This window comes from Talaromyces stipitatus, genomic scaffold (assembly GCF_000003125.1).
Source record: "Talaromyces stipitatus ATCC 10500 scf_1105507295523 genomic scaffold, whole genome shotgun sequence".
In the NCBI taxonomy this organism is placed as follows: domain Eukaryota; kingdom Fungi; phylum Ascomycota; class Eurotiomycetes; order Eurotiales; family Trichocomaceae; genus Talaromyces; species Talaromyces stipitatus.
Window position 1 is genome coordinate 4699465 of NW_002990113.1, and position 27954 is coordinate 4727418.

The window sequence follows — 27954 nt, forward strand, 5'->3', positions numbered from 1 at the left end:
TCCTCAATGAGAACAACTATTGGTCTATATCTGTGTAATGGCTAATGCTAGCATCAATTGCGTTTCAATCGAAATCCCATTTCATAGACGAGCTGTTGTTCCACAGCAAGCACTCTTCTCAGCCTCATCTTCAACCAACACACTCTTATTATCAGCCTGGTTGGAGATCGGCACATCCAATGCCGGATTGCGACTGAAAAAGTTCACAGGCTTCAAGGTAACCGTCATCTTCTCGACCGGCATAACCGGCCAATCCTCCACTCTAGGATTATGCGTCGTACCAAACGTGTGCCATACCACAAGGTCCTGATTCCGAACACTTTCCGGTTGGTTATCCTTGCGTGACTTGATCCAAGTCGCAAGTCCAGATCCAGTCGTGGATTGTAAAGTATGCTCTCCAGCCGCGAAGAGCTCATCGTCATGATGTCGAGTCACCCAGATCGGATAGTTGCCGAATTCAGATCTGATAGAGTGGTATGAGGAGGGATGTGCAAGAAGCATCTGTGAGTAGTGTGGTACGAGTTTGTATCCCACAGGACCCCCAGTGACGGGGTTTTTGATCTTTTCGTTGATGATTTTGAATACACGTCCCACACGATTATCTGTGTCCAGGGGTGTTTCATGCTCGACGAATTTGTTAGTCGTGATATACCCAATATTGGTCATGCTTCTAGGATCCTCTATGGGCATGGGATGAGATTCCTCCACCATAACGGAATTCTCATACCCGTCAATGGCAGGATCAATACGAAGGGAGAAGAGGTGCTGATGATACGGCGCCATGACTCCAGGAGCAACAACCGTTCCAAACGGGACGGAATCCCCTCTGTCTATAAAAGCTGTACTTAGAATGCCCGTAGCTCGAACTTCATAGGATATCTCTGCTGCTTGGTTGAATTGAAAGGCGAAGATGTACTCGTAATTACTCACCGTGATGACGGTCTGCAGCACGAGTACACGAGATCGAGTGACAACGGCATTATCTGTGCGGTAGTTGGTGTGTTTCCATAGGATACCGTCGTCGATTTCGTGGCAGCAGACGACGTTTGACATTTTGGTTGGTACACCGTCGTTGGTGTGGTGCCAGAAATGGAAATATTTGATATGCCCTAAGCAATCACATCCTATATATAGTTAGCCCAGAGCATGACTCACTTTAAAACGCTTTGGAAAGGGAAGATACCAAGCCCAAGATTATTGGCATTGACTCCAGCACCATTGTTTCCAAAATCAAACGCCGCCTTACGAGGATAAGGGCTTCGAGGATCGCCGTAAGGAACAAACATTTCAGAACTCGAGAGTCTATGAAAGACCCTCCTGTTATCATACGTAACATCATGAATGACAAGGCCTTCTCTATAATTGAAGCCAACCCGGAATCTCCATTTCTCCCAATCCACCAGATTTCCGGACGTCTGGAATGATGGACCGAGTGGCTGAGAGACAGTCAAAGGTTTGACGGTTGCCCTGCGCTCTGTAGACAAATCGGGATGATATTCGCTGGTTGTGTGAATCTTGGCCCTGTCGAATGGTCTCAGTGTACTTGCGTCCGCCGTGGTCATCTTGTCATTCATGCCTGAGGGGACCTTTAAGACTTGCATGACCTTCAACTCATCCGACAGCTCAGCAACAAACTCCAAAGGGTACGCGTAGTGATTTGCATCTCCATGAGGTGATAATTTCGCGTAGAAAAAGCACTACATCACCTAGGTCTTTAGCATATGGTTACAACGAAAGGAAAATAATTGTTCTTACCATAACACAACGCCGTGTCATATCGTTCATCCCATCAGGGGAATAGGTCCATGGATCGCAAACAACCACAGCTCCCTCAGGTAATTGTAAAGCCTTGATAACAGCCTGAACCCGCGAATCATCCAAACACGCCTTCTCACACTTCTTCATCTCCCCAGCGTCGACGTAGGCATGGTGACCATTTAGATTCTTTATTTCTGTCACTTTCTTTTGTGCCAAATCGACCTGACCACAGCAGTATTGCGTCGCCTTGTCCACGTAGAAGAGGACTTGAGCGATACGCAGCGGAGGAGTTGGGAGTCGCTCTTTTAGTCTTTCAGCTTCGAGGTATGGTATGAGTTCTTTCTTTGGTGGTTCCCATAGTGCGATAACTCGAAAGATCAAGCTGTGACCTGGGAAGTTGTTGCGTACTATGTGTGCAGCCTGTTTCCTCTATCGGTCAACCTTAACAAATCCAGGCTGGGGTTGTGATTCCAGCTTACCAGGGTGATTTCCTGGGGAGTGAGGGGGTCGAGAGGGTGTACAGCTGCCATTATCAGAATATGAAGTCCAATACCGGTAACCAATGCGTAGAGACTTGATACTTCCAGTTACGCTGCTTTCTCTACGTTGCAGAGCGGATGATTCAGGTAGATATCTACCTGCGCAACCCCGCATACGGAGATTTGTCCGTTCTCTCAGTATCCAATATCATATCCAATGCTTTCTCCATCCTTATCTGCAGTTGCTTACTGTTAGAAAACGAGTCAGTAAGTTTAACTACTTTTGGTAACTATAGACGGCCCTTATCTAAGTTAGGGCTAAAGTATCGGCGATTCGGCGCTGCTGTTCAATCATTATTGCCAACACATCAGAATCTAAGATGCATGAGTTCTCGGTACAAAGAGGAGGAATCATGGTCTATGTCTACGGTCAATGACGCTCAGCTCAGACTTGCCTTTAACAGATCATCGAGTCTTTTCGATTACGTGATCGCCCAAACCATTACCACTCGTACTGGCTCCTTGCCTTTCGTTATGGCACGCCCATTCTTTCCTTCTATTCACAATGACAAGCGTGGGAAACCACACATCACGCATACCTATCTTTATCGCCTTGATCTTTCATTCCGTACAAACATCGAATTCGCTCCACTCATGTGATGCATAATTCGACGGGCGCAAAAGACGAAAGAGTAACAAGGAGAGTGAGGACGAGGGCGTGGTTCGACTTGAAATGCAGACGGAAGTAGATGGGCGCAGCACATCTCGAACAGATGCCAGACCCAGTATAGAGATAATAGTAAAGGAATAAGACTCTCATAAGTATCTGTCTCTCTGGTTGTCATCATCGCAGATAAGCCTTGATTTCCAAGCACGTAAGATTACCCAAAAAATGTGAAGAGAAGAAGAGGCTAAATTGTTTGAGTTCCCTTACTCCTACCACTTTCCATCTTAGCAGTCCTAGAACCAAATTGAATAGCTCGTTTCTTCTCCCGCGCTGTTTTGATCATGCCTAGCTTCAGCGCCAACAAACGAAGGGCTTTCTTTTCGGAGTCAAGGTTTTCTGCGATCTGACCAAGATCATCGTCCGGTATGGGTTTCGCCTTGGCTGTACCAAACCCACACCGCTCCCAGACTGGTGTCTGTGTGGCCCAGGAGACAAACTCCTCATCAAGGAAAGGAAAGCGAGCCTCGCGTCCCCAGTTCGATATGACGCGGTCATCTCTGCCCAAGTTCCGCTTGCCAAGACGACCAACGTCTAGATCGATCTCGTCAATTAGACCTTGAAATCCTTTGCGAGCAAAAGCGATTCCGTGACGCCCATAGCCAGCGAAGAGCTCATCTGCACCTAGACCAGAAAGTAACACTCGTGCAGTTGTCGTGTATGTTGTAGTTGCATCGCTACTATCATTGGTGGTTACAACACCTTGCCCTCTCGACGCAAAGTAGAGAGCACAGGCGATGGATAGATCCATCTCCGTGTTGTGTGGTCGTATTAACTGAATAACTTCATCTCGATGTGCTGTGAAATCTTGGAATGGTACGTTGACAGCAACGAATCGCCAGACGCGATCCGGACAAACTTTTTGTAGTTCAGCATGCCCAGCTCGACCTGTGATACGATCCGGGCAGCTCTCGTAGATAGAAGTCATCTCTTCATTCCCATTCACTTTCTCATTCTTGGCTTTTAAAGCAGCTGCAACGCGAGGATTTTCAAAAGCGACATTGATTAAATCAATACTTTCTTCTTTCGGAAGCGCGTCATGGGCAAGTCTAGCGAGCAACGTACAATCCAAGCCGCCGGAGAATAGTACTCCAACCTTAGCATCGGTACCAGGGTTCCCATGTCCTAATTGTGGTATATTTCGGACACGAACTTCCACTGACAGACGAAGCTCATCTTCCAGCGTATGAACACAAGAGGAGGATAAGGATAAAGACGGTGGATCTGTGCTGGGTGACGTTCGATTCATTGGAGCGACTGGATTCTTCAATCGCGGAGCATCCGTTGATCCATATGACCATGGTATCACCTCCACCTCATACGATATACTGCGTGTGCCTTCGGGATCTTTCGATAGTGAGATTCGTGAAAGGTCAATCACATGAACCCCGTCACACTCCACCTCCTCAAAAGAAGCCCCTGGTAATGCGTCGCAGACGCTGCATATTTTGAGGTTTCCATGGTCATCTTGGCCACGAAGTAAAGATCTCCTTCCAAGACAATCTCGACTAAAATATAATCTGCGATGGACTCCATCGTAGAATACAAAGGCAAACGGTCCTCTAATGTTGCTGATTATGTTCGTTAGTCTAGCAACAGAGTCATTGAGTCTACTTTCTTCCGATTCACCAACATCATGGCGGTATCGGGAAGCTTCAATCAACTCTTGAAACACTAATTGTGTGTCATTCCCATCAATGAGCTCGCCGTTGATCTTCCATGCTTCGCCGTTCCAGCAGAGGACAGAATTACTGTCGGTATCCACGAGTGGCTGGCTGGTAACGTGGTCGCCTCGCAGTGCCAGAACCGACGAGATAAATGTGAGATATATGGTCTCCGGAGCGGATGTCGACAGTCCAGGACTTTCTAGTTTCACTAAATGAGTGTGGTAGTTATCGGGTCCTCGATTTCGAAGCCACGTCGCAGTCTTCTTTTGAGGCAAAACATGCTCGGATGCGCTCAAAGAGAAGAATATGCCGCACATAACAACTCAACTCACTGGTAACCTGGAAGCATCGAGGAGAGTGACAAAAGGAAAGAATGTGAAATTGTGTATCCGGAACCAGGGCGGCATACAGCGGCAGAATGATAAGCAGGCTACAGATTGCGGGATGGGCACCTGAATGACGACCCTGCTACAGATACGAGACATCTAGAGAAAGACTGTTGAGTTTAATCGAATTACTGACTGGCTATCTGCTTCTAACGCCAGGCAGCATGCTGTACTGTTATTTGAACTAATTTGCGACATCTCTGAGTAATTTTGGACTAGGTACTCGACGCGGGGACAAGCTTCATGCCCACATCAGATAAACCTCGATCTTCGATATTGGACGACGATGACAAGCTCAAAGACGCAAGCCATGAAAACATACACGATTTAATAGCCGCAACCCCTGAGAATACCGTTCCTAGTTCCGCTGTCAACATGGCAGAACAAACCCCAGACCTTACACATATCGAGCCATCCCCCATGGACGATCCCACAGCTAGGAGCAGTGCAGACACTCACGATGCCAACACGAAGCGATTGCAAGAGTTATCGCTCTCTTCGAAGGAACAGGAAACCCTCAAGGTTCATACCCAAGCCGATGCTCCACCTCCACCTCCACAAAAAGACGACGCATATATTGATCCTACCCCCAAGACTCCTCAAGCACCCCGTTCCCCGCTGGGGTTGCCGTCCGAATATAACGAGAAAGAACTCCCAAGCGTACCAAGAGATGAGCAACTAGACGAGCGAAAGGAAGATGGCGAAGTCAACGATGACGACCAGTCAGAGATTCAAAGTATAATGGAGCAGTTCTCCGATGAAACGAAGGGACCCAACGAGACAGAAATCATGTCTCCGCGATTAGAACTTGCAGAGCATTTCAAGGGCCAACAGAACCAGTTCCCAACACGCAGATCGAGCCTCGAGCCACAACCCCAGAGCGCCAATAATTTTCCGTCCTCCGGCCCATCTTCCATACCATCACCCTTGATGATCCCGAAACCTGCTCCGAAAGCTAGAAGTGATGTACCCGAAACCCCGCAATCAACATCTTCAAGAACAGGGCTTCCACCTCCTGAGCCAGAACCCGATCAGCCGTTTGATTTCCATCGATTCCTTGAACAGTTGCGCCACCGAACCGCGGACCCTGTCGCCAAGTTCTTGCGCTCATTCCTAACAGAATTCGGGAAGAAGCAGTGGCTGGTTCATGAACAGGTGAAAATCATTAGCGACTTTTTAGCCTTTATAACGAACAAAATGGCTCAGTGTGAGGTTTGGAGGAACGTTTCAGATGCAGAGTTTGATAATGCAAAGGAAGGAATGGAAAAGCTGGTAATGAATAGGCTGTACAGCCAGACGTTTTCACCCGCTATTCCACCTCCTCCATCCGTGCCACGAAGCGCGAGCAGGAACAAACGAAGAGAATTGGAAAGAATACACGGACCTGGTCGACGAGGACAGCATCAGGAGGATGTTGAGCGGGACGAGATATTGGCTCAGAAAATACGGATATATAGCTGGATACGACCAGAGCATTTAGATATACCATCACTTGGCAACAACGGCCGTCGATTCATCAATCTTGCACAACAAGGTACGTTTGCACAACTTGTATTCAGCTACAACACTAACCGGGTTATAGAATTGACCAAAATGAAGGGTTATAGAGCTCCGCGGGACAAGGTTATTTGCATCTTGAATTGCTGTAAGGTTATTTTCGGTACGTATGCTCTATTGAATTGTAAGGACTGTTGTTTATATCTGGTGGCAGGACTCTTGAAGCATTCCAAGAATCCCGATACCTCGGCAGATTCATTTGTTCCTATCTTGATCTATGTCGTTTTGAAAGCCAATCCGGAACATCTCATTTCTAACGTGCAATACATTCTACGTTTCCGCAACCAAGATAAGCTCGGGGGAGAAGCAGGTTATTATCTCTCTTCTTTGGTAAGTATCAACCGTAGCTGTATCACCTGAATAGAATTTCTGACGGCAATAGTCTGGCGCTATTCAGTTCATTGAGACCCTTGACCGCACAAGCTTGACCGTTAGTGACGAGGAGTTTGAAAAGAATGTCGAGGCCGCTGTATCGGCGATTGCACAGGAGAACCTGAAAGCCGAATCTGAAACGTCAAGTGCCCAGGATACACCGCGGGCATCAGCTGATACTGAAAGAACTCCACAACGACGGGAGGTACCTTTAGCGACAAACGACGACGAAAATGCTCCCGTTGCAGGCTTGCTTCGAACAATTCAGAAACCATTGTCATCAATCGGACGAATGTTTTCAGAGGACGCAGAGCCCGACAGAAGGCCTCAACAAAACAGCGCAAATGCACCGCCATTACCAGAGAGGGGATCTGCAGCAGAATATCCCGGGCGTATTGATGCTCAAGAAGCAGCGGCTCGGCAAGCCAGCGCCGAAGCAGCAGAGGCTCGAAGGATACAGCGAGCAGAGCATAGAGATGTGGTAGAGTAAGTGACCGATGTGCGCTTTGTTTCGTTCTTACTGACTGTTCATAGAACACTATCGGGCATGTTTCCGAATCTAGATAAAGATATTATCGACGATGTTGTCCGGATGAAAGAGGGAAGGTACGTAGGACGTTGCTTGAAGACTAAGGACATGACTGACTGGATACAGAGTCGGACTGGCAGTTGATGCTTGCCTTGCGCTTAGCAGTACGGAGTAGACAGTAGCTTGATTGCTGGAGCTGATCCATAACTATACTACCATATTGATGAATATTGAATAATAACGAGAGTGACCTGATTAGCGACAGTCCATAGACAGCATCAATAAACAAACATTGCAAACAGACCAAACATGCAAACATCCTGCAGACATCCAGCAAACCAAACAAACACATTCCATCTAAAACCCAGCCAATCACAGCCCCCAGAACAGCCAGATCACCCCTCGCTTAATTAACCCAAACAGAACTAGCGCCTTTTCTGTTGTCTATATAAGCGGCTTCCTCCCCCCGACATCTTTAGGATTTTTCTTCTTCTTTCTTTTCTTCATACTTACCTTGTTTGGGTGACTGCGATCAAGAAGGCGGTTCACCACAGATTGGTCCCTGCATTGCACAGCGCGGAGGAACAGTCTGTCCAACGGCCTTCGGGTCATTGGCAGGCGTATTCTTTGGCACCTTCCACTATGTGGTATTATATTCTTTTCATCAAACACCCAGCTATATGCTGGGGATTGGAGAAGAGGCCTCGTAAGTATGTATGGTAGGGGTAGCCATCGAAAAGAGTAGGTTACTTGGAAAAGAGTAGGTTACTTGGACGTTTCTAGCTTCAAGCTCAGTCCGACATGCTCGAAGTTCAGGAAAGTGACGTCCTTGCCACATAGCATCGCCACCAGGGCATTATTTAAACTGACACAAGCCTCATCTCGACTCCTTGAACACTGCCGTTTCAAGTATACTACCTACAACACCAACAACTACTCTACTTCAAACTGCTCAACTTCCTCCATTTTCTATCCCGCCCACAATGCCCGTCAGCTTTGCCCCATCCAAGGAACAACAACAATCCTCAACCAAAACCCGGTCCACAGGCAGCGCAGGCGCTGCCTCCCTCGAAGCCATCGCCTACCTCCAACAAAATGAAATAGGCACACGCACACGCATCGGTGCTTCGAGTGACGGCGTCGTTGCTCCTCCGCACTCCGAACGGCCTGCTGCCATGGACTCGGGAAATGCGCCTAGTGCACGCCAGTTGACCAAGGATGAGGCGGATCGGTTGTATGAGGAGAATATTGAGGATGAATATGCCAAGAGGGAGGGAGGTGCTTGATTCTTGAGCTCTTTGTATATGATATAAAACGATACAGTTCTCTGCTCTACCGAAATAATATTCTGTTGCTTTTATTCAGATCGATATGGTAAGCCGTAATGCGGCGACGTCATGGAGAATGCTACATAATACGCTTGTTTACTAGAATTACTAGAATCACTCCTCAAGTAGAAGTATATCTCACGAACTAGGCTGTAGACGAAAGCTCTCGGTTATTGAGCACTGGAATTGACATCAGCAGTCTTTATTGAGGATTTGGTGTACCAACGCCAGCTCGGGGGTCCGAGGTGTCATCTGGATTCATCAGTTAGCCTAGTGGTGAGCTAGTGATTCCGCGGGTCTAGCAGTATACATCTTTGTTCTTGACCTAGACACTGAAGGACATGAACATGGAGAATGGAAGCATGCGGTATGGAAGGGACTCTTGAATCAATAGATCAAATCTACGCAGTGAAAGGCATTCATTTGTGTGCTCGTAGATCAAATACTTAAAAAAAAAAAAAATATGAAAATGAAGGAATAAAGATCAGGTGGAGCTAAACAGCGATCCCGTCATGCCGCAACCTTAGCTAAGAAAACGCATCGTGGCCTCTTTCCTTCGCCGCCTTACATATTCCATTTCTGGCCTTGCAACACCTCCCTCTTATACCGGACATTCTTGCTTCAGTCGTCTGTCTTTCTCTTCTGCTTCCTCTTGCGTTTTATTTCTTATTTACCTGTCGTAAACCGGCCATAAACAAACAACCACAGCATCCTTACAACACTTTCTTACATCATGGCCCAAATACGCGGTACTGCGGGCTACAACCTCGGCCACCAGAGTCCCTTTGCGAACCCGGGCAGACAAGACGCTACGAGCGACCCCAGTCCATTGGAGACTATTCGTGAGCAAACCAGCAAGATTGAGGACTGGTTGGATACGCTGTCTGATCCTATTAAACCGTATGTTTGTTTGTTGTGTTCGGAGCTCCAAGCCTTAAGGGAAAAGAGAACAATTCTGATTTACGTGTCGATACAGATATATTCCTGCAATTGGCCGATTTCTCATCGTCGTTACCTTCCTCGAAGATTCACTCCGTATTATCACGCAATGGAACGATCAACTCATGTTCCTCCGGGATTACCGACACAGTATGACTGACCATCTCACAAGCCGGGACTTACACCCGGGAAAGGACCAAATAGATCAAAACTAACGATTGAGAACAGTCCCCTGGGGTATCACGCATCTTTTCCTAGTTGCCAATGTCGTCGTCATGCTCGCTGCTTCGGTCATGGTTATCGCCCGCAAACACAGTGAATACGCCGTGGGCGGATTGTTAGGTGTGGTCGTGACGCAAGCACTCGGATACGGGCTCCTCTTCGATCTCAACTTCTTCCTTCGCAACCTCAGCGTTATCGGCGGTTTGTTGCTGGTCATTTCTGACTCGTGGGTGCGTAAGAAGTATATGCCTGCTGGTCTGCCGCAGCTCGATGAAAAGGATCGCAAGATGTATGTGCAACTCGCCGGGCGGGTGCTGTTGATTTTGCTTTTTGTTGGCTTCGTTTTTGCTGGGAAATGGTCTTTCTGGCGTGTGCTGGTCAGTTTGGTTGGATTCGTGGCTTGTGTCATGGTTGTGGTTGGATTCAAGGCCAAGATGAGTGCTGTGATTTTGGTTATCTTGTTGAGCGTGTTTAACGTGTTAGTCAACAATTTCTGGACGGTATTTCTCCTTTCTCTCCCATGTTTTCACCGAGCGGTTACTGACATCCTCCAGCTCAAACCTCATCATCCTAACAAAGATTTTGCCAAATACGACTTTTTCCAGGTCTTATCCATTGTGTACGTTTCTTTCTCTCTTTTGTGGTACCAGACTAACAATCATAGTGGTGGTCTCCTTCTCCTCGTCAACATGGGCCCCGGCCAATTCAGCGTCGACGAGAAGAAGAAGGTCTATTGAACAATACGAATTCTCCAGCGAAAAATTCACCCGCAGAAAGAAACGACTTAAAAAATATATGCAGCGATAAGCACGAAATGGTAGATGACAGATTCAATCTTTCTTTTTTGACAGAAAAGGTCCCGACTTCGCTTCGTACGAAAACTTTTTCCTTGATGAATATGTTATTATGAATCTATTTCTTCAAGGAGTGAACCATATTTGACATTTCCAATTGAAACAATTCGAGATTTATTTCGCTCTCATGTACGTGGTAATTGTGGCCGTATTTGTTTGTTTGTCTTTGAGGATTGCTTCCCATGAAGTTATATTTACCCCTCGCAGATTGAAGATGAATGTCCTATCAATCTGAGATGTCTTGCCAACTTCCCTGGCAAAATGTCGGCATTGGTATGGTGCGTCGCCATCGATGCTCTCAACAGAGATGAACTCAAGTCTACCGGTTGTATCATGTCTCGTAGTATGAATGTATCCATCTTCAAGAATTCGAAAAGCAACCCCATGCAAACTTTGTGTCATGCCACTGTCTTCTTCGTATACGAATTCCGTCGTGAAGCCAGTATCTTGACTAAAAGAGACCTTTCGGAGATGAATCGATGCCTGGCCTGTAATAGGCATCGTCTCAGACGACGTACTCCGTTCATACCTCCAATAACCATGCAGACCTCTCAATATCGTTTTTGAGAGTCCTCGCTGTCGTTCCTTGTGTGGTGATGCCTGCGACAGAAGAAGATTCCGTAAGGAGTCGATCATTTCGCTGCTACTAGTACTAATGCTTTCATCCGTGTTTGTAGACACAAAATATCGTGCTGGAATGACAGGTCCATTCCTGTCCTCCGCATTATCCGTCTGCAATGACTCGCGCGGAATCTGCATTTCGCGCGCAAACGTCTCCATTAATCCGACATAGTCGCCCATTGGGAATTGGGCGCGTAGTGACAAGGCCGTCCTGAGTGTTTTCACTTTCGTAGTATCAGCTGTGATCGGTTCGGGGGTTCCGCTCCATTGACGTGCTAGACTTCGTGCTTGCATTTCCATGACACCCCAATACGGACCGCGATACATACCCACAAAGCCCAGGTCGGGGATATTAGGGTTCCGAACGCTCTTTTCATCTAGTAGTATCGGGAAAACGGTCTCGTTTTCGGTATATTCCAAGGTTTGCAGGACGTCTTCTGGCAGGAAAGATAGAGACTCAAATGGTGTGAAACCAGTCGCGAATATGATAGCGGCGACATTGTCGAGCGTCAGTATCTTCCCGTCATTTTGCTCAATCTCAACGACACCTTTGGCTCCCCCTTCAGTCCAATGAGTAGCACACATCCTCCCAATTCTCGGACGTATAGCACCCGCACGCACAAATCCAGCGTAGTGATCAGTCACAGCTACCCAGGGCGCACTATCCCTATCAGATTTTGCGCCCACTGCCAACCCCTTCGCAATATCAGACTGATCTGATCCAATCAACGACTCAAAGTATGCATGAACCATATTCGCTCTTTCCCTCGTGACGGGTCCCAGGGTATGTTGAATATCACCAGGCGGTCTTCGAGAAAGGTCGTACATGACTATATCGAGTGGGAGAAAAGAACCTGGTTGGTTGTTTGAGGGGAGATAAGTAGGTATCGCCCAGAAGGGGCGGGTGGTGATGTGATGTACCGATTTTTGGCTAGGTAGAGATGACAAGTCCAGGGCAAGTGAAGCAGCTGCTTCGGCGCCGGACATGCTCCCACCGACCACGAGGATTTTACCGTCATCCTCCTCGAGATTACTGAGTATTTGGCATGTCGATCTCAAAGAAGAGGTATGCATGATTCTATCATGGGGGAATTGATCCAACCCGTTGATAGTTGGGATATAGGGACGACTGAAATATCCAGATGCAACAACGAGATAGTCGAATGATTCCGAACGATGCTCGGAGTGGGATTGATCAGTCCATTCAACTGTCCACTTCTTCGTCGTCACATTTTGTTCTCGTCGCGTACGAATCACTCGACAAGATAACCTCAATGTCTCCTTTGGCAAAAATCTATCCGAATAACTCTTTAGATACTCCCCAACCTTCCACGCTTGCGGAAACATATCTTCCTCCTCGCCCCGACCTGCATTGACATCGCCATTATTGGCATGCAAATTCCAGGAATGATCCGAAAAAGAAACAGAAAATCGACTCAGGTTCGTGCGCATATAACAATCCACAAAGTCTGATGGCTGATTGAAGTTAGTAGTACTGCCGTCTGGCTTGGTCACGGCCCATATTCCGCCGACCACGGGCTTGGAGTCGAATATTATGGGTTCAAAGGAGCCCTTGGGGTACTGGTGGAGAAGAGTTTTGGCCGTGACCAGGCCCGAAGGGCCGGCGCCTGAGATTTCGTTAGGTATAGTTTTCCATGGTTGCTTTTGCCCTGAATTGTAGGTCGTGGTGGAATAAGGGAAGATCTTTGCGGGGTAGGTCCAAGCAGTCGACTGGGAAACGTACCAATGATGGCAACTTTTTTTGTATCCATCTCTTGTATTGCTTAGTGTTGCAAGTCTGTTCATTATTGAGGTCCCTCACAACTGCAGATTGTTGTGGTTATCATTGTGTCTGTGCAGGTAGTCGTATGTGAGGGGCATCTCTAGCAGAAAGTCAATTTGTGTATGCATTTGCATGCATCAATCCCTCAAAATGATACGCAATGAACTACAAAATTTGCGATTACACTGAATTGAGAAAATCTGAAGATGACATGCTGCTGCGTGGCTGGCATGCTTTGATTAAACATTATATTATTATATGTACAATTCGTAAATCATGACATGACTGTTGCTTTAGTCTAAGAATAGACCCTGCCTCGAAATGCGCAAGCAAGTTATCGTGAACTTGCTCTAATGATATTCAATATCCACACCGCGTGTAGTCACTTTGCAACTGACATGGCCATTTCTGTCATGTGCTATAACAGGGCTTCTTCAGTGCCGTTTGACATAGTACACTAGACAATAAGAATATCGAAATCGTATGTGTATCGAGGTCACGGCGGAGAACTCGTTCTCGTGGTTCGTATCAATGGTGTACGCCGTCTCCAGGTATAGGGGTAGAGGTAGGAATACACAACGAACGAACACGTATGGGGGGTATCGGACAATTGCATCACTACGTAGCTAGTAGCAGTATGTTGTTAGTCAAAGCAAGGGATAACATGCAAATAATCGAACATACCTACAGAATGCTCATGGCAACTGCTGCAGCCACTGCGACACGTGCAAGTTCTCGGCCCGACGCACACGCGCATCGTGAAGATCTTGCTCAATCAGAAAAGTGTCCATATTGCGCTGCGTCAACGGCCTCGCAGCCCGGTTTTCGCGTTTGAGGATTTCTCTCTCTGCGATTGCGGCGCGTGCATTTTTGAGGGACAATCGGTTTCGGAGCTTGTTGCTGATGTTGTTGACGAGGGGTGGCATGGCGAGGGGTAGACTCGATTGAGACTGGGATAGGTCCATGGTATTGGAGTTGTTCGGACTGCTGCTTTTTGAGGATGTATTGGCGCTGCTGTGAGAGAGGAAGGTTGATTGATGATACATTGGAATAGTAGAAGTAGTTTCAAGGGTTGTAGTGAAGGTCAAGTGGTGTAGCAGCAGAAATACGTAGCAAAGACAGGGCAACACGGCACAAAAACAAAGGAATGACAGGCGGGATATGAGATCTTAATATATCTCCGGGTTCATGCACCGATCAGTAAAGAGCGAATGAATGGCAAGAAAGGAGCGAACGATTGAAAGAAGACAAGACGAGAGTACGTATCTTCAAGTAGAAAGTCTACCCTGCAGGTCCGTTTTGCCGATTATGGCGGCTCGGGTTGCGACGTAAGTTTGGTATGGTAACGCCGTACTAACGCGTAACGGAGACGAGCACGGATAGAACGGCATATGAGACATATACGAAGAATACGGTATCAGCCATACATACTACACAAACACCAAAAATTAACTCAGATGCTAAGTATGCACTGGCCATCAGATGACAAGCACTGGTGACGCAGCCAAGCCATTTTTCCTCCTTAGTTGCTGTATGCACTGCGAATCCTTCTTCTTCTTCTTTTCGGTGTGGTAGCTGACTAGGCGTTGCTCATAGTCGTCGCGGCTGAGGTATCTGAGTGTATGGTATGTACGCAGTCATGATAGTTGCACAGAACAGTCCCTCCAGTTCTCCTGTTCCGCTGAGCGCACTGACCTGCTATCTTCTATCTGCAACGCGTTGATAATTCCTCTTTCTAATGAAAATACGACTCTTGTCAAGGTTTGCCCCTACTGCACATAAAACCAGCAGGCGAATCAGACTCGAAAGTTGAAACCATATCGATTACCTAGTCCTCTTTGGTCGAGTACACGATGAAGTCGAGCAACAAGAATAGGCTGAGACAGGGTACGGAGTACACGGCACGGGAGGAGCAGAAAAGTGTCTGTGTGTTAACTCCCTCAGGATTACATGACTAAGCACGGGCTACCCTATTGAGTATACCGCGGGGTATGTCTCTAGATGTAGAAGTGTGACACGTGACATTCTTTGCCCTAGATACTATGTCTCATATCTATACCGTTGTTAATGCTCGTTCAGAGATCTTACCTAGATGTTCCTGAGAGACACTTTCCCAATTCAACTAAGGCTGTGATCACATACTTCGAGCACAGCTTGAACCAGCCCGGTACCAGGCTTCTTGTGAAGATGGAACTGTACAAAGGCATTAACGGCAACAGAAATGGTCTTAAGTCTGACTGATTCTTAGGGATTGATGATTCCGGTTTTGCACTTGGTGATGATATTTTATTTGACTATTCTAGCCATAAAAGGTTATGGACAGCACATCGATGGAGGAAAGATGTCGATATAAAGGAGACAGACTGCAGGTGTTCTCGAGAAACTGAATTTCAGCGTTCACTGCTCGCTCTTCCAGTAGTAGTAGTAGTAGTACTATAGCTAAGAGCAAGACAAAATAGTATGGCTTCGAATATCATTCTCATCACCGGACCGCACCTACTATTCAAACCTAATTTTTCCAAATTGTCATCCTAACAACGCAACAGGCGCAAACTCCGGCATTGGCCTCGCTTCCTCCAAAATACTCACCTGCGCAACCCCCATCCTACCACATAATCATATCCGGCCTCACCAGACTCAACACTGCCCTAACCAAACTCTCTGAATCCTGCTCATCAAACCTCAAAGGAACCATTTCCACAATCGAACTAGACGTCACAGACGACGCCTCCATCACGAGGCAGTGGAATACATAACCACAGCATTCGGCTGGCTGGACGTCCTCGTCAACAACGCCGGAATAGGCGGGCTGAACATGTCCGATATACGCTCTGAGTTTCGTCTCTTGATGGAGACCAATGTCACGAGCCCCACTGTCGTTGCGACGTCGTTTCGCCCTTTACTCCTAAGATCGTCGAATCCGTATTCAATATGCGCCAGCAGCGGCGCGAGAATCGTGCTGCGCAACGCGATACGCAGAACACCAGATCACGCGCAGATAGGAAACCAGAGCCACGGAGCATATCAAATCAGTAAAGCTGCCTTGAACATCTTGGCGGTTCTACAGGCGAGAGATTTTGGTGATAAAAGGTTAAAGGTCTTTGCTATGAGTCCCGGGTTCGTCAGATCGAATCTTCGCGGTGAAAGTGAGGAGGCGAGGAGTGGCTGGGGTAGGGCTGGTGATCCGGATGATTCTGAAAGGTTGCTTTTGAATATTGGGGGGGTGGAGAGGGATGAGGATGTTGGATGTTTGGTTCATAAGGATGGGGTTTTGATTGGTAGGTATCATTTCAGCAGGATTTTAGTCAGGACGTGCAACGAAATTATTACTAGTAGATCACTATTGAGAATTTACAAGTGCTAGGTGCGATCAGATTCCAAGGTTATTGTTGCTAAAGAGGATTTGTCCCCCTTTCTGAATGAATTATTTAATCCTCGTAACTATTACGTACCGTCATTACTTTTTCCCTCCTCCGCATTTTATACTTAGCTCATATGCTTAATTAGCGCTAGTATCGCAGATAATCGAATTCGGTTTTTCATCGAAAATGGAGGTGCATATAGCTAATGGATAGGATAGAAAAATCAAACTGGTCACGATACCCTTCGAAAGACTATGTCGCGGTAAGCGCGTTAACTGTTCAAAGGATTGCAGATTCGTACTAATGCAAGTATGCATTTCTTATCTTATTTGGGTCATGCTGGCATATATATGCAATGTCAATCTAGTGTCAAAGCGTACCCTGCATGGCAGCGTGCATAAAAGTGTACTGCATGTTACAGGATGTTCTAGGTATCGGGATCATATTTGCTCGTGTTATTGCTTTAATTCCCCAGGTACAAGCATTGATGAATCTTCATATCAGCAACATCGTGTCTTCGAATCTGTATTTCGGTGAGGATGATCCATGTGATCTCTACTATCAACGCGAGAGACATTTCTAATATACTATTCGGACCATGCAAAAGAGTCTCATGGGCTTATTTTCATTGAAATCGTCCATATTGCTGTACTTAATCCTGCTGCCGCTGTGAAAAGAGCAGTCCTGAGATCGAAGTTGAGTAGACTTGGAGCCACCATCCCACTTATGGAAAAAATTCTCAATCCAGGCATTCCACAAAGCTACGCAATTGACCAATCAGGGGTGGTGGCGTAGTTGGGAACGCGTTAGTCTGAAGATATAAAATCTTTATAAATCCCTCTGCAAACTAAAGATCCATGGTTCGATTCCGTGTCACCCCAGATCCCTTAGATTTTTTGCTCCGGATGGGAGCCCCAAGGCTCACAGGAAACGGAGAAATAGCATGAAGAACATCCGTGGCGTCTCCCACTTCCTTGCTGGGTAATTTGTGCGGTCTTTGGAGAATTCGGCACGCCAGGCAGTCGTACCCAAAAACCAACTGGCGGCCTTTTTCTTGCAACAGTGCTATTGTTTTTAACCCAAAAGTTGTTGATCGTACTTCTGCGAATGCAAGATGATATCATGTCAGTATTTTCAGGCCTAGTCTATCGGGATCCTGATACGACAATTGCACATCTGAGAAGTGGAATTTCTCATGTTTTTCATTCGATAATTGTTTTGAGTTTTTTCCGAGACTGCCTTCGCGAGCTTTTGGAATTCGTGCAACTGACCCAACTGGTCTCGCGACAGTTGTTTGGCTGCCAGGCTGGCAAAACGAGCCGCAATCTGTGGACCTGTGGTTCCGTATCTGTCGGATGTCATGTCCATAACTTCATAATGGTATGAGGGCATATTGCTCGACATTGAGGTTGTTGAAGAGCCACAAACGTCCAATGACTTTCCCCTTGATACAGCGTAGAGGAGAAAAAGAGGGCAGAGAATGGCGATGGTTGACTGACCGAGATAATATGGGGGATAACTAGCGTGCTGTAATCAATCATTATATGCAATTATGCATATACCGACCCCACAATCTGGTCAGGCGAGCATAAAACATCGAGTGGCGTATTTTCGATATGCAGATACAATTGAGCAGTATTTTCAAGAAGTGATCTCACTGAACATTGTACCCAATTACCGACTCAGTTAAGAAGCATGAATAATAAATGTATATCATTAAATTCGTCAAAAGACCAATCATGGGGCGGTGGTGTAGTTGGGAGTCACATTCGACTGAAGTCTACTTTGGTTTCACATATATCGAAAGGTCACCCGTTCGATCCGGGTTCGTCCCATTTTTCTTTTGCCTTTTTTGCCTTCTTTTATCAAGTCCTTTTTTTCGTCTTTTCTTTTTGATCTGGCAGACTCGAGTATTTCTTAAAATTTCATACAGTTTACGTTGATGGCGAGTGTAATTCCGACTTTGTGCAGACATAGCCTGATCCCCTTCGACCACAGCGCACGCCCCCTATCCTTCCACTGAAAGATAGACGATTTAGATGAGAAAAGCAAAATTTCATGCTTATTTCGCAAATACCGATATTAGGAGAATTTATGAGCAGACAGAGCATTCGACGACCTCAGCGCTCAACAGTACACCGCGCTGGTGTATATACATATATCTATAACTATATCCGGTCCAGTGCCAGTTGACCCCTTGAAACTATGGCTCCAGCTCCTTGAGATCTCAATCTTCCTCGACATACAGTGGTAAGCTGAAATTCTTTCCATCGAATTTACGAAGCTCCAAAGCTTCTAGGTCAATTCCATGGACTGTTCGTGTCTGGTTGCGTGGATCAGCCTCTAATGAATACCCTATGGAGCTGACAGGAGCGGACACTTACATTAATGCCAACCATTCCAAACAGAAAATTCTTAGCTCTGGATTCGCATGCTACCTGGATTCCACAGGTCTTGCAAAGCGAAGTTATGATAGACATGGATCCAAAGCGGTAGGTCTTTGAGAAAAGGGTTGATAGTGAGCAAGTCTGTTTCAATGTAACCCTAGGAAAGGAGAACAATCCCTTTTCCAATATGCACAAGGAGAATGAACATACTGAAATATTTTCCGTTCCATCGGTAAAAGAGAAATCAGTATTCGGTAAATGAATGAGAAGCCTACCACTCGCAGCGCAGTAGGAGCCTAGATACGAGGCAGCATCGCGCGAGTCAGTTTGGTTGTCTGGAAGCATGGTGCATGGTCAGGGACTGGTTTGCATACAGTTGCATGTTATCACTTTCTGCTCTTCAATTGGTGTTGACGTTTCGAACTTGTACTTGACAGTGCCGCAGTGGCAGCTACCAGTGTATGTCACCATTCTGACTGATTTCACTAGGACTTTAGTTTCGTGTCTCCTTGATGTGCAATGAATTTAACAACTGAGACGAAAGGGCTTCTGAAACCTTGGTTATATAATGATTAAATTTATAGATTCGCAATAACTCGTTCGTGGAAGCCTAAATCAACCGATTTTGGGTTATGTTGGGGATCACCTTTCGAAGGTTGAACTGATGAGTTATTCCGTTGAATATGTACAACAACAATTGTTATCTTCAACAAATACGCAACTTAACCTTGGCGATGAAGTACTTGATACATACATGTCAATGACATTTCGACCTCGGTATCTTCGAGCGGTACGACACGATCAAGATCCCGACTGACAATAGTTACAACTCTATGGAGCACTGCTTTATAGCTGGGTATACTGTATCAGGCTTCACCCATCAATACCGGACTTACGGGGATATATGCATTGTTGAACAACTATGCTCAGCCCCAACCCCATCGGCACTATATTTACGCCCGAGGTTGTAAGGGCTCTCGATCCGACTGTAATAGCGTTTCAGTTGAGACAGCCAGGGTCGGGTCTTTCGTCATTCCACACCGTTCCATGAATGCCAATTTTGAATCGGCACCTTGAACAAGCCTCAATCAATATCGGGAAGCACATGCCGTACCTCCGTGGGTGAAGAGCCGTCCTCAGAGGGGTCTTGGCTTGTGGACAATGTTCCGAATGCGGTGCGAGACAATATACGTTATAGCAGCAGCGAATTGGTACGCAGACAGATACATGTCGAGATTCGATAATTTTCTCCCACATTTTTGACAGGCTATCTGTTCCGTCAAAGAGCTCTTAGCCGCGGAGTAAATGCGGTCCGTCCTGTTCGACTTTCATATGACACTGGGGTATCGTATCGCCTCTTCCTGTATATATATCTACGTAATATGTATATATGCCGTGATTGGGATTCGCGCAAGTAGCAATGTCTCTTCTACAAAGTTGATCATGTCAGGTAGGTTTCTAGAACAATGTAGGAACTGCTAAATGTTCAGGAGACCCGCTGTGAAGCCTGTGAATGAGGCTTAGAGACTAGCCCTAGAAAGAGCGTCACTTGGACACAGCTCATTATAATCATACATGTTGACCTTTTTTTTTTTTTGAAAATAATTTTGGAAATGAACACATGTCGTTTCTGGCATCGTCAGTCTCAAGTCTTCGAATGAAGACTCGAAGGAGCACCATTGTATCTGTCTGAATTGACCAGGCGATGAGGTGTAAGTGTCATTCTTCTTCATATGCTTACCCTTCAAATAGCTTTATTGACGAGAGAATGATAGATTGGATACCGAGAGAGCGGTGAAGACTCTGAAGAGCCTGCTTGAAAGCTCTTTTCATAATTCAAAATGTATGTAGCCAATGAGAACTAGGTTATTGTACAAATCCGAGCCGTCCAATGATAACGCAAGTATAAGGCTTCAGCTTACATTTATAACGGTTTTCATTGGCTAACACAGCTACGGGGTCTCCACCGAGCCGAGATCGATCTGCATGACGTTAAGCTGTTTATGCCTGCAAGCCTGCCAATCAGGGAGCACGGATAGTAATCGTTCAGATATTTCTGGGTGGCGCTTGCTTTGATCTCCTCCTTCTTTCTTCTGTTTATTAACCATAGTTCCCCTCCAGTTCCTTTTAGATACTTACTTGGAATGCACTCATTCCATTCATCAATACATACATAATTCACCTTGCACGAACCAGGCTTATTTGCCATTCATCCCTTGGGACATTGCATTGGATGGGCTGAATCTCCTTCAAATACCGCGGTCCGCCAGTCGCCATCTTACAGCTTTTATTGAACGGACTTACTACGCATCAATCTGGTCGGCCATTGAATCAAAACACCTTGGATTCTGTCGTAAGTCTCTTCTGACGACACAGAATCACCTTTTTCCCCCTTCATACACATACGAGTAGTATGGCGTTATTGTTCTTGAAGAACAAACTCTTCCCGTCGTGGAACCAGAGTGACAGGGATAAGAATCAGAGGAAAGGAACCTGGGCGAAGAAAAGCGCATCCCCGTCACCTGATTTACGTGAGCTTATTCTCACATTCTTTGGGTTCCAAAATACTGACATACGATCTCCAGGACGACCTTTACTTATTTACGATTCGGATAATATAGACGGCTCAACTGTCGACGGGAGTGACACAGATATTGAAGCACAAATGAACGGATCATACAGCACCTTTGCGGGGACCAACAACGGCGACAATCACAACAGAGACGATGCGTCGGTTCGCAGTAACGAAAGCGGGAACCGCTCTCGCATAAATCCGAGATTAATTTCCGATGCCATTCTTGGACTTTCAGATGGACTTACAGTTCCCTTCGCGCTAAGCGCAGGACTTTCGGCTATTGGCGATACAAAGGTGGTCGTCCTTGGTGGGTTAGCAGAGCTGATTGCCGGTGCAATCTCTATGGGACTGGGTGGCTATGTTGGCGCAAAAAGCGAGCTGTATGACTCCCCTCAGTCCCTTGCACGATCTCAGTGAAATAGCAATAACTAATTAAATGCATGCAGTGAGTCGTATGAGGCAACAGTGCGAGAGGTCAACGAAATCCTTGACCATCCTGGTGAGACGCGCGCTATGGTCACCTCTACGTTTGCAAACTACAACCTCTCACCGGGTGCAATCGATGAAATTACCAACTCTCTCCAGGCTGAGCCGGAAAAGCTACGAGACTTTCTCCTTACCTTCCATCACCGGGAATCAAAGCCAGATTGTAACCAAGCGTACATGTCAGCTCTGACATTGACCCTTGGCTACTTTATCGGCGGGTTCATCCCGTTGATTCCGTATTTTATCGCCAACCAGGTTTACACCGCTTTCATGTCGAGTGTCATTGTCATGGCAGTAACCCTTTTCGCTTTTGGATATGTGAAAACTTGCATTGTCAGGGGATGGAAAGGAGGGGCTAATATCTGGGCTGGTGTGATGGGAGGCATTCAGATGTGTGTGGTTGGTGGACTCGCTGCAGGCGCGGCTGTTGCGCTTGTCAAATTAATCAATAGTGATGGCAATGTCTAGTCTCATGAACATACTGGCAGTGTTACGACTTTATGCATGGTTCTATTTATCTCACGTGGAAGTGAAATGTATGGCGTTTTTGGAATAAGATCCCAATACCAGATGCCATGCGCTTTCTGTGTGATTAGAACGTATTCAAGCAATGTTAAACGGATTAGACACATAGAATCACATACCATGTACAATATCGCTCAAGAAAACAGTGTCCTGTTATGATAAAATATCATGAGCTCAGCGCTTTCTGTACCAACTCCCTACACCTATCACTCATCTGAATCTCGAGCGCCATACGACGCCCCTTATCCGACATCTTCGCCCAAGTCTTCCGCAAAATACCCAGTATCTTCTCCTCATCCAACCCCTTCTCAAAAGCAGCAAACTGATCATCCAGAAACACCAAACAAGCCACATCTTCCAAGATCTGTGTCTCGTCTTCCTCAGACTCAGCACCTTTATCAACAGTTGTGTTAGCAGTAGTCTCAACCGCTCTCCGTTTCAGACCTTCCTTCCTGACCAACGAGGCGACCCGTCCAGCCTCTTCAGGCGAATATCCAGCATCAAGACATATTTGCCGCGCCTGATCAGCCTGGCGATTCTTTAGGAAAGTGCGCCAATTCAAGTACCCGGCTTTTGTGGCCGGATACGATGAGCGGGGTACTTCCCAGCGTCGAAGATGTTGGGCACGGATTGCGAGACGTAATAGTTCTGAGGCAGATGGGTTGTAAGAGTCTAGATACGAGTCATTTTTTGGGCATAGTGAAGTTCGTAAGGGATTGATTTTGTTTCTGTGGTTGTCCAGTCGGTATGGTCCGGGCCCTTTCGGGTCTTGAGAGTGTGCCTCGTCAATGGCCGAAAGGGCCCGGTGAAATTTATCGGACATTTCGGCTTTTCGTCCTGCTGCTTCGGATATCAAAAGTATGTTGCCCTTTATGAGTCGTGGAGTATGCTTTTGAGGGACGAGTTGCTACTGAGAATGAGGGGCAGTTGAGAAGAAAGTCTACTTGAGGTAACTTAAAGATCGGATTACGCTTATCGCTTATCTCATAACTTTTATCAGTTTATCTACCAAACAATTGTTGAGATGGAACATTATTCACAAACCCTCTCTCTAGGTTTTTGCTTGACATTGACCTATTTTTGCAGTTCAGCTTCAACGGCATCCGCAAACTCCCTCAGACTCTTAAATTTCCACGCAAACGACACTTTGCCCATCAACTCTTGCGCATCACCTCCCATTCCGCTCTTCCCATTCTCCCCCCTAGCAATCCATACACTCGTCAATCCAATCTGTTTACAAGCAACATGGTCATGCGTCAAGCTCTGCGCAACGTGCAATATCTCATGCTTCTCCACGCCAAATTCTGCCTTGACATGACTTATCAGATACTCAAAATTCCTAAGATCAGGTTTATACGACCCGATATCCTGCGCAGTATACACTGCATCAAAAAAGGGATCTAAGGGCTCTGATCCCGGAGTCAAGGGTTCCTTGAGACCACCCAATGGTCCCGCAAGAGTCTTTCCAAAGGAGCCGTGATCAACGTTCGACAAGGGTACCAATTTGAATCCCAACCGTTTGAGTTTCCGCATTGCTTCGACAGTATCTGGGAACGCTGGCCAGTTCTTGATACTTTCTGCAAAAGCCACGCCTTCAGCTTGCAAGTGATCTTCTCCTGGTAGACTGTCGCCATGCATCAATATCTCCTTTGCGACCGCGATATAAGCATTGCGTAAGATCTTGTCGTATGTCATTCCCGGATGGGCAGCTTGAAGTCTGGCTTCATGCTTGTTGAACACCGCGCCAAATGCGATGTCATCCCTTTTCAAGGGTGAGGAGTCCAGTAGACGCTCTCGAATTGGTGAGGCGGCTTGTAAAATGCCCTTTTCCCACTCGATCAGGGTCCCGTAGATATCGAATGATAGTAAACGGAATGAAGAGAATGGTCTTTGTGCTTCAGTCATTTTGTCCACGTCTCTTTCTCTTGGTGTCGTCTCGAGGGCTTTTGTAATCCCTTATAAATCGAAAAGAATGGTGACTCAATGCTTATAAATCTTGGTATTTAAACGACAAATGGAGGATTGCAGCCTGATAAGGGCGGGGAGAGTCCCCCGCTAATAAATCTTGGCTATACAGTAGTCCCAACTTCCAAGATCTGAAGATCACGCTAGAAGCAACATCGGGGGGTTGGCCCGGGATGGCTTCGATATCGACAATGGAGTTCACGATTGCCGGAGAATCTAACCATTTGTTTCGCATAATCTTCATTGGATTTTTCTATGTACCCTATCCGACGTATCTGTAGTGTCAGCAGGGCTAAAGAACAAAGCGAGCTCATACTCAAAATACATTGATCGACCAGCCAGGAAACTTCATATGGGCCGTCAAAAAGAATAAAAAAAAGCGACAGTAGCAGGAGAAAAAATAAATGAAGATATTCAAGCATACAAGTCGCGCGGAAAGCCTGCCACATTCCTTCTCGGAAAAAAAAAGACAAAAACGCTGACATTTGATTGTTGTGTGCCCATCAAATCATCAGATCGCATCATAAACCCATCCCATTTTTTCAATCCCTGATGAACACAATAGCATATCTCCATACTGAAAGAAATGGTCATGGTGTGGTGGCATCACCTAAATGGTGGGCTGAAAGGAACAATAGAAGGACGAAGGACGAGACTTCGGAAATAGGAAACCCTGGAAAAAAGCAGGAATGGTTTTGGAAAAAACCACCACCGTCATCTGCAAAGATTAAAAGATCGAGAAAAAAAAATAATCAACACCATCCGTAAACGCCGTCCCAGTATTTTGAATAAAGCGGGTATATCCAGCACCTCCATGCATAAAAAACATGTACGTCGAAAAAAATGATCTAAAATTCTGGCCATGTTCCCTGTCGAGTGTGAAATCGTGAGGCCGTCATCATCTGTGCTGTCCAAATCAGTCATCTAGCCCCGATTCCATACATGCCGACCCCATAACTGCCCGTCCGTTCTGGCATAGGAGACATTTTGGTAATGTGTTCCTGTGCAGAATCCATTAGCTAGTCTGTCTGACGAATCATACGACTGGATTTAAAAACCTTCTTGCGCTTTTTCTTCCCACTCCTATCCTCACTATTGGAATAAAGTGCTGCTTCGTCATCATCGTCAACAAAGCCCTCACCATAACCGACGAAACTATTGTCGTCATAATGCCGCTTTTTTCCACGGGTAGGACGCGCGCGTTCAGGTGCTGCAGTAGTTGCGGGGACGCCATTCGCTTGGTTTGTTGGGCGAAGGGCATTTGGGGTTGACACTGCTCGTTTTCCGTTTTCAATATTGGTATGCTTCGCAGGTTTTTCGTGGCCGAGGATGTCTTCCCAGTACTCGCTGTTTGGAATCGGGCCAGGCTCCAGTTTCATGGCCCGCATTTGCAACTTCTGAAGCGAGGATTCGGCTTCTGCAAATTTGATCTCCTTGCCGTGGACTTTCTGGATCTGCCATTCTTCTTCCGGCCACATCATCAAATGCCGTAAGCCTCCCGACTGTCCATTCTCGTTCTTTACAGCCTTGTTCCTTCCAGACAGGCCTAGTCCTTTCAGCTTGCCTTCGTACGACTTGCGAAGACGATTAATCTTTTCACCCGTTGTGGGATCTGCTCTCATAACTGATCTTCCAATTGGTCCCAGCCCATACAACGATATAAGATCGAAGCTCGGATCAGGGCCTGTAATTGTAGGAACTGTTTGCGGAACGTGTTAACACAAAGACACAGAAGCCTAGACCTACAAACGAGTGCAGTCAAAGGGATTATCTGCGTCAAAGAAGAAAATGCCTTACCAGATTTGCAAAGATGAAAGGCCGTGCCAATATCTTGCTGCAATGCATCAAGACTAGAATCGCGAATGGAGGAGTTTAAATCCTCCTTCGAATCGATATCCATCATGTCGACATCTGCGACTGGCGGCCGGCCTTTCATATTGGACCCTTCAGGCAACTTATGCCGATCGTGATCTGTGCGTCTGTGTCCTGTCCTGTCGACGCTACCAAATTCCGTACTTCCTGTCGCATGCGAATTCTGTATACCTTGACCCCAGGACTTATCGGCAGCTTCCGACTCATCTGCTGGGGTCGTATTTCGCAGATGACCACTGACACTGCTGGCTGGTGTAGGGAATGAGGCCGTTGCACTCACAGTGGGCTGCTGTGAGTTTTGAGTAGACATGGGGGTTGACGAAGGGGGTGAAGAGAGAGGTTGTCCGTTTGACGTCGTCGTGTGGCTGGGGGACGTATGCGTATGTGCGAAATTGGAGGCATAGTTCTGTGCGCCGACTGACATCAACGGAGGAGATGTAGGGGTTTGTGGATAGGAGTTGTTTGAAATATCAGGCGAATGGTTCGCCTTGAGGTTGCTGGCTGAGAACGAGGTTGGGGAGACGTTGCCTGCCAGCGAAAATGAATCGGACATGAGCCTGGTCGTGAAATTGACGATGAGTATGTTCTGATCGATCAAAAGCACCGGGCTCCGTCCACTTCAGAGTGGCTAAGAACGACACGATTGATTGCAAAGGCCGATGAGCGAACGAAGGGGACGGCAGATCAGAGTTTCGCTCACGGGATGATCCTGGATCGCGATATCGCTCGAACTCGCTGCATCAAGCATGCGAAGATATGTGATAAGTGAGAAATATCCGGCGGCAAAATGACGATAAGAGACAACACCGGGGTTCGCTGTGAGAGTACTGTATCAACGATGCCCTGGTTGCTGGCTGAGAGATGAGTGGTAAGTGAGGTTACGGCGAAAGGAATGACGGCAAAGGCGACCGAGGACCACGTGATTCACGTGACCCGCGTTCTAGCTTTCTTTTTCTGAGTCTGCACGGACGGACTTTGCCCACCACTCGGAGCTTGCAACCCGACGTCACGTGCCATGGATATTTTATCCCGAAACATAATTCCTCTGTTCTATCACTACACCACTTGCGAGGCAGACATTGTACTTTAAGCCTCCATTGTTCTTACAAACACCTACCGCTCATTACGCCATCAGAGTACAATACTGTTCCGTCAGCTCCCAGCGTATTGATTGGAACTACTAAGCGTCCATTGTCAACCCATACATTCAGCTGTTTTGAATTCTGAATAGCAGGATTCTGATTTTGACTTTATAGAGACAAAAGGCCGTTGGCCTCATCTAGGGAAGCCAAATCCAAATACATAAAACATTTAAGTGCCACAGATTTGAATGGTCTAATGGATCTCCGCCATCCCAACCCCTGAATAGGGTTAATCAAAGATCAAATGAAGTGAGGAACCAGTCCTCTGAATTGCGATTCTAATGTGAGAACCGACTGTTTGCAGTGGGCAGGGTTGAGATGATTGACATTAGCAGCGTCCGTCCCCTGGTCATCTTTGGATAGTCACGCTGGTAGTTCAGTAAAGCTCTCCTCATTAGACAATCTAGTAGCAAGGTACGAG

The 27954-nt window shown here is 46.6% G+C and overlaps 11 protein-coding genes and 2 non-coding genes across 16 annotated transcripts; 7 read left to right on the plus strand and 6 right to left on the minus strand.

The window, feature by feature from the left end:
* Positions 1–2: 2 nt before the first annotated feature.
* On the minus strand, positions 3–2288 carry TSTA_076710 (amine oxidase; the record flags this gene model as incomplete). The annotated part of the gene is made up of 4 exons (XM_002341651.1): positions 3–1124; positions 1184–1697; positions 1756–2178; positions 2238–2288. 4 exons carry the CDS (start codon positions 2286–2288, stop codon positions 82–84), a joined length of 2031 nt encoding a protein of 676 aa, XP_002341692.1. The 3' UTR covers positions 3–81.
* Positions 2289–2942: 654 nt separating this feature from the next.
* TSTA_076720 (asparagine synthase related protein) lies at positions 2943–4977 on the minus strand (the record flags this gene model as incomplete). Its single annotated transcript, XM_002341652.1, has 2 exons — positions 2943–4919; positions 4961–4977. 2 exons carry the CDS (start codon positions 4975–4977, stop codon positions 3149–3151), a joined length of 1788 nt encoding a protein of 595 aa, XP_002341693.1. The 3' UTR covers positions 2943–3148.
* A 123-nt stretch (positions 4978–5100) lies between these two features.
* TSTA_076730 (guanine nucleotide exchange factor Vps9, putative) lies at positions 5101–7705 on the plus strand. 2 transcript variants are annotated; one of them, XM_002341653.1, is made up of 6 exons: positions 5101–6548; positions 6597–6674; positions 6726–6901; positions 6954–7429; positions 7478–7549; positions 7599–7705. In XM_002341653.1, the coding sequence occupies exons 1-6, from the start codon at positions 5258–5260 to the stop codon at positions 7645–7647; spliced, it is 2142 nt and encodes a 713-aa protein (XP_002341694.1). In that variant the 5' UTR covers positions 5101–5257; the 3' UTR covers positions 7648–7705. The 2 variants fall into 2 exon arrangements, with proteins under 2 accessions (XP_002341694.1, XP_002341695.1); XM_002341654.1 differs by having other exon boundaries at positions 6726–7429.
* A 538-nt stretch (positions 7706–8243) lies between these two features.
* On the plus strand, positions 8244–8929 carry TSTA_076740 (uncharacterized protein; the record flags this gene model as incomplete). Its single annotated transcript, XM_002341655.1, has 3 exons — positions 8244–8750; positions 8838–8846; positions 8904–8929. The coding sequence occupies exons 1-3, from the start codon at positions 8456–8458 to the stop codon at positions 8927–8929; spliced, it is 330 nt and encodes a 109-aa protein (XP_002341696.1). The 5' UTR covers positions 8244–8455.
* Positions 8930–9361: 432 nt separating this feature from the next.
* TSTA_076750 (COPII-coated vesicle protein SurF4/Erv29, putative) lies at positions 9362–11235 on the plus strand. Its single transcript, XM_002341656.1, has 5 exons — positions 9362–9700; positions 9777–9889; positions 9968–10461; positions 10516–10580; positions 10626–11235. Exons 1-5 carry the CDS (start codon positions 9534–9536, stop codon positions 10696–10698), a joined length of 912 nt encoding a protein of 303 aa, XP_002341697.1. The 5' UTR covers positions 9362–9533; the 3' UTR covers positions 10699–11235.
* Positions 10626–13208, minus strand: TSTA_076760 (uncharacterized protein; the record flags this gene model as incomplete). Its single annotated transcript, XM_002341657.1, has 2 exons — positions 10626–13106; positions 13181–13208. The coding sequence occupies 2 exons, from the start codon at positions 13206–13208 to the stop codon at positions 10930–10932; spliced, it is 2205 nt and encodes a 734-aa protein (XP_002341698.1). The 3' UTR covers positions 10626–10929.
* Positions 13209–13419: 211 nt separating this feature from the next.
* TSTA_076770 (uncharacterized protein) lies at positions 13420–14450 on the minus strand. 2 transcript variants are annotated; one of them, XM_002341658.1, is made up of 2 exons: positions 13908–14450; positions 13420–13845 (listed from the first exon to the last, which is right to left on the minus strand). In XM_002341658.1, the coding sequence occupies exon 1, from the start codon at positions 14263–14265 to the stop codon at positions 13915–13917; it is 351 nt and encodes a 116-aa protein (XP_002341699.1). In that variant the 5' UTR covers positions 14266–14450; the 3' UTR covers positions 13420–13845; positions 13908–13914. The 2 variants fall into 2 exon arrangements, with proteins under 2 accessions (XP_002341699.1, XP_002341700.1); XM_002341659.1 differs by having other exon boundaries at positions 13904–14450.
* A 1584-nt stretch (positions 14451–16034) lies between these two features.
* Positions 16035–17164, plus strand: TSTA_076780 (short-chain dehydrogenase, putative; the record flags this gene model as incomplete). The annotated part of the gene is made up of 3 exons (XM_002341660.1): positions 16035–16497; positions 16800–16843; positions 17003–17164. 3 exons carry the CDS (start codon positions 16035–16037, stop codon positions 17162–17164), a joined length of 669 nt encoding a protein of 222 aa, XP_002341701.1.
* Positions 17165–17361: 197 nt separating this feature from the next.
* TSTA_076790 lies at positions 17362–17462 on the plus strand. Its single transcript has one exon. It is a non-coding gene; the product is annotated as a tRNA-Phe (tRNA).
* Positions 17463–18322: 860 nt separating this feature from the next.
* On the plus strand, positions 18323–18416 carry TSTA_076800. The gene has a single exon. It is a non-coding gene; the product is annotated as a tRNA-Phe (tRNA).
* A 2654-nt stretch (positions 18417–21070) lies between these two features.
* On the plus strand, positions 21071–22571 carry TSTA_076810 (calcium transporter, putative). Of its 2 annotated transcripts, XM_002341662.1 has the most exons (3): positions 21071–21499; positions 21554–21923; positions 21990–22571. In XM_002341662.1, the coding sequence occupies exons 1-3, from the start codon at positions 21382–21384 to the stop codon at positions 22495–22497; spliced, it is 996 nt and encodes a 331-aa protein (XP_002341703.1). In that variant the 5' UTR covers positions 21071–21381; the 3' UTR covers positions 22498–22571. The 2 variants fall into 2 exon arrangements, with proteins under 2 accessions (XP_002341703.1, XP_002341702.1); XM_002341661.1 differs by having other exon boundaries at positions 21071–21923.
* A 149-nt stretch (positions 22572–22720) lies between these two features.
* On the minus strand, positions 22721–24459 carry TSTA_076820 (uncharacterized protein; the record flags this gene model as incomplete). The annotated part of the gene is made up of 2 exons (XM_002341663.1): positions 22721–23422; positions 23653–24459. 2 exons carry the CDS (start codon positions 24457–24459, stop codon positions 22721–22723), a joined length of 1509 nt encoding a protein of 502 aa, XP_002341704.1.
* A 984-nt stretch (positions 24460–25443) lies between these two features.
* Positions 25444–27130, minus strand: TSTA_076830 (uncharacterized protein; the record flags this gene model as incomplete). Its single annotated transcript, XM_002341664.1, has 3 exons — positions 26317–27130; positions 25562–26218; positions 25444–25520 (listed from the first exon to the last, which is right to left on the minus strand). Exons 1-3 carry the CDS (start codon positions 26942–26944, stop codon positions 25444–25446), a joined length of 1362 nt encoding a protein of 453 aa, XP_002341705.1. The 5' UTR covers positions 26945–27130.
* Between the last annotated feature and the right edge of the window lie 824 nt (positions 27131–27954).